The sequence below is a fragment of the Nematolebias whitei genome, chromosome 17 (genome assembly GCF_014905685.2).
Source record: "Nematolebias whitei isolate Nwh7 chromosome 17, NemWhi1, whole genome shotgun sequence".
Classification (NCBI taxonomy): Eukaryota; Metazoa; Chordata; class Actinopteri; order Cyprinodontiformes; family Rivulidae; genus Nematolebias; species Nematolebias whitei.
The window spans coordinates 30,908,409-30,911,882 of record NC_056514.1 but is presented as its reverse complement, the minus strand read 5'-3'; the positions used below and the strand labels follow the sequence as shown (position 1 = coordinate 30,911,882).

At 37.1% G+C, this 3,474-nt stretch overlaps 1 protein-coding gene across 1 annotated transcript; it reads right to left on the bottom strand.

The window, feature by feature from the left end:
• Positions 1 to 1,328: 1,328 nt before the first annotated feature.
• Positions 1,329 to 3,474, bottom strand: sar1aa (secretion associated, Ras related GTPase 1Aa). Its single transcript, XM_037691104.1, has 6 exons — positions 3,417 to 3,474; positions 3,101 to 3,220; positions 2,456 to 2,521; positions 1,717 to 1,820; positions 1,518 to 1,649; positions 1,329 to 1,445 (listed from the first exon to the last, which is right to left on the bottom strand). Exons 1-6 carry the CDS (start codon positions 3,472 to 3,474, stop codon positions 1,329 to 1,331), a joined length of 597 nt encoding a protein of 198 aa, XP_037547032.1.

The following is a 3,474-nucleotide window of genomic DNA, read 5'->3' as shown; positions in this document are numbered from 1 at the left end:
TGAAAATTTACAAATGTGCACTGTTCGAGTGTTGTCATTGTGTTAGAGAGAGTAAATGTCATGAATAAATTTGACATTAAACATAATCCAAGTTGAAGTGTTACATCATTTTCAGCCCACTTTATGGCATCTGCATTTGGTAGCAGGTCAAATTGACAAAGACCATGCAGAATAATGTAGTATTTTAATTTTAATAGTAGGTCTAGTGAAAAAATATTGATAATGGTATCGGTTATCGGCCAAAAATCTAATATCGTGCATCCCTAGTTTACTTACTCATATTTCTGGAAAAAAACAACAGATTAATTTGTTCAGCATGCTGGAAAATCGTAAAATACTTCAGACTAGCGTTTGCTGTTGTCTCTCGTAACTTTAAAACAAATTTACTTTTATATTTCCACCAAAACATCATCATTTTAGCGGATTTAGCAGAGTGCTTTGAGTGCAAACCAGCATTTCAGTATTATATATATATAGTGATGGATCTTGAAAACTTCTGGACTAAACTCTTTCAAACTACACCGCTTTTTGTTAGTAAGAATAACTTTTTACGTGTTTGGTTTTATAGTTCGCAACGAGCACTTTTCACTCGCACATTTTATTGCCTTCAATGCAAGCATTAAACATTTAGAGCGTGGTTTCATTCTTGGTCCAGAAATAAAACAGTCAGACATTAATAACAGCACTCATAAGTGAGACGCCTAATTTGAATCCATCATCAGCAGCCTTCGATTGCTTTTCTCCCCCTTTTATTAGTTTGCAAAGAGGATTTGGCATTTTTCAAGCTGTGTTCAACAAAGATATTTTGATGAAGTACGATCTCTGCCAACTGCTAATCCCAGAGTTATTAGGCACACATTTTTGGCGTTATGCTTTGGAGGCAGAGGCTGCATATCACCAGATCAAATCAACCTGAAAATAATCCTCTCATCGTTATTTAACTCTTCATGGAACTGATTTAAACTCTAATCCAAATCTCAGTCATATCAAGTAGACGCGTCTTAAGCCGCTCACTACAATCAACACCAGCCCTTGTGCTACATCAACATAATTAATCTCATTTGAGCAGCTGATTTGTGAAGTAATAAATAATTCAACACTGCTGCAGAATATATATTTACATTCTAGGAAAATGTCTGGCTGTTCATGTTTTGTAATTGGATACTTAACATGCCGTGCAGCTCTCTCCCATTATTAAGACGATTCACCACAAGCTGCTGTCAATGCATAGAGGGATTTAACAGTTCAAAGCACGTTTTTTTTTTTTTTAAGAATATCACTTGTTATTTGTGGTGGTTGACAGTCCCTGTCATGTTTTATGTCAGGTGTCAGTCGATGTACTGTGATAACCACCTGAAACCTTCCCCGTAGCCTTGCCTCTTCAACACGCTGCACATGAATATCTCCAGAGGGCGAACGTCCAGCTCCGTCAAAGACACATTTCCCTGTTGAGAACAACTGGGATAAAATAAAGTGTGCAGGACATGAGAGCCCACACGTTTCTGTGACACGCATACCTTTCCAGTGACTTGACCATCAAGAGCAAAAGCTCCTCTCAGCGCTCCTTCGCTGACGGACTCAGGACGGTCTATTTTGTTCCCCAACACCAACACTGGAACGTTGGCTATGGTTTCATCTGAAAGGAGAGCCTAGAAACAAATCACATTCCATTTTAATCAGTTTATTTCCGGTTAGAGCTGCTTTGTTTGAACTTACATCAAGTTCAGTCTTCGATTCTGCGAGTCTGCCCTGATCGGCACAGTCGACGAGAAAGACGACTCCATTCACAGCCGGCAGGTAGTTCTTCCAAACTCTTCGAGCTGTGAGAAAAGGACAAAATGTTTCTGAATCAATTGCAAATCAACATGAGAGACTGCAGATGGCCAAGTTTCCCTTTTCCACCTCTTTAAAATAGAGCTCCAAATTTAGAAGTGCTCTTTCGAAGAGGATTAGTTGCTTATTCTAAAATGTCTTTCTAGCAGGGTTGATGACATAAATGAAAAGATTTCATAACACACCAGAAGAGGTAAGTGTTTTCTTTCATAATGTACATCTTTAGCAGTTCTAGCACAACATCCGCACCGCAGTGTATCCTGCTTCTAACTGTTATTTTCAAATGTCAAAAAGAGACAAGTTCTGAGCTCTGAGCTGCCTCCACATAAAAATAATCAATTAGAACAAGGAGGCCTACAGAGACACCTTGTGGCAGCAACAAAACTATTTGCACAGCTGCTGAGGCTTTAAAGTCCAAAAAACATGCATATCAGGATGCCTTCAGGTCCAAAAATGACATGCTGTTAAAAGAAACAACACTTTTAAATTTATATGACACAAATCCAAGAAGCACATATAAATGCTACCTTTCTAAATGCTAATGTGGCAGATAAACAAAAACAAATAATGAATACGTTATAGACATATATTAGTTAATTACTAGAAGGAAAAAAACCTTTACCTTGTAGGTGTCCTCCCAAATCAAATGTGGTAAACGTCATCCCACCAATTGTCAGCTCCTCTGAGGCTTTGAGGAGAAAGAAAATGAAAACGCAGATTATGCCTCTGTTTGCTCAATCTACACAGTTTAAAACGACTAATCACAACACATCACTATCATACTACAGTAGCAACTCTCCTATTCTCAAAAAAGTATTACTGTAACACACAATGTAATACAGTCACTCCTGTGCAAAAACAGTGACAGCTTAGTAAGTGTGATTTTACCAAAATCACAATTTATAGCATTTACACTAATTTAAAACTAAACAAGACTGAACAGGGAGCACAAAAAAACATGTACCATTGTGTATAAAACAACAAAAATCTAAACAGGCTGGACTTTTAGGCCCAAAACACTTTAATTAAAAAAGAAAATGCTTGTTTAAAAAGAAAAAAAAAATTAACATGTGATGTAATAACAGCTTTTCTTCTTCGTTAATGCAGCAACAACCCTTGGAAGAAAAATAAAAAATAAAAATTCTGATGCTGAATACAGAATGTATGACATTTCTACAAGCTTCATTGAAATTGTGGCTAACATCAGGAAAAAGTCAACAGTCACATCAGCCTGAAAGCCACACTACACCCTCCATTACGTTCTTACTTGGATGTAGCGTTGGTACGTGCTGACCAAGTCGATCGTCTTTCAGCATGTGGAGAAGTGTTGTTTTCCCAGCATTATCCAGGCCCAGAAAAACCAGCTTTCCAGTCTTTCTATACAGACCTGGGGAGAATTTTACAAAAAAAAAAAAAAAACTTTACTGCTCCATGAACCAAATCACTGCAGTATTACTATGTTCACTATGCTTCAGTGTGTCATAACATCTATAATATTTGACTTTTATATTTTTCAATCATCTATTACATCACATATTTTGTTTAGGACTAACGGCTCACAAAAGGAAAACAAAAGAACTCACCAAGGAATTGTAAAACACTACTGAAGCCCTTGTAGATCCAGTCAAACAGAAATGACAT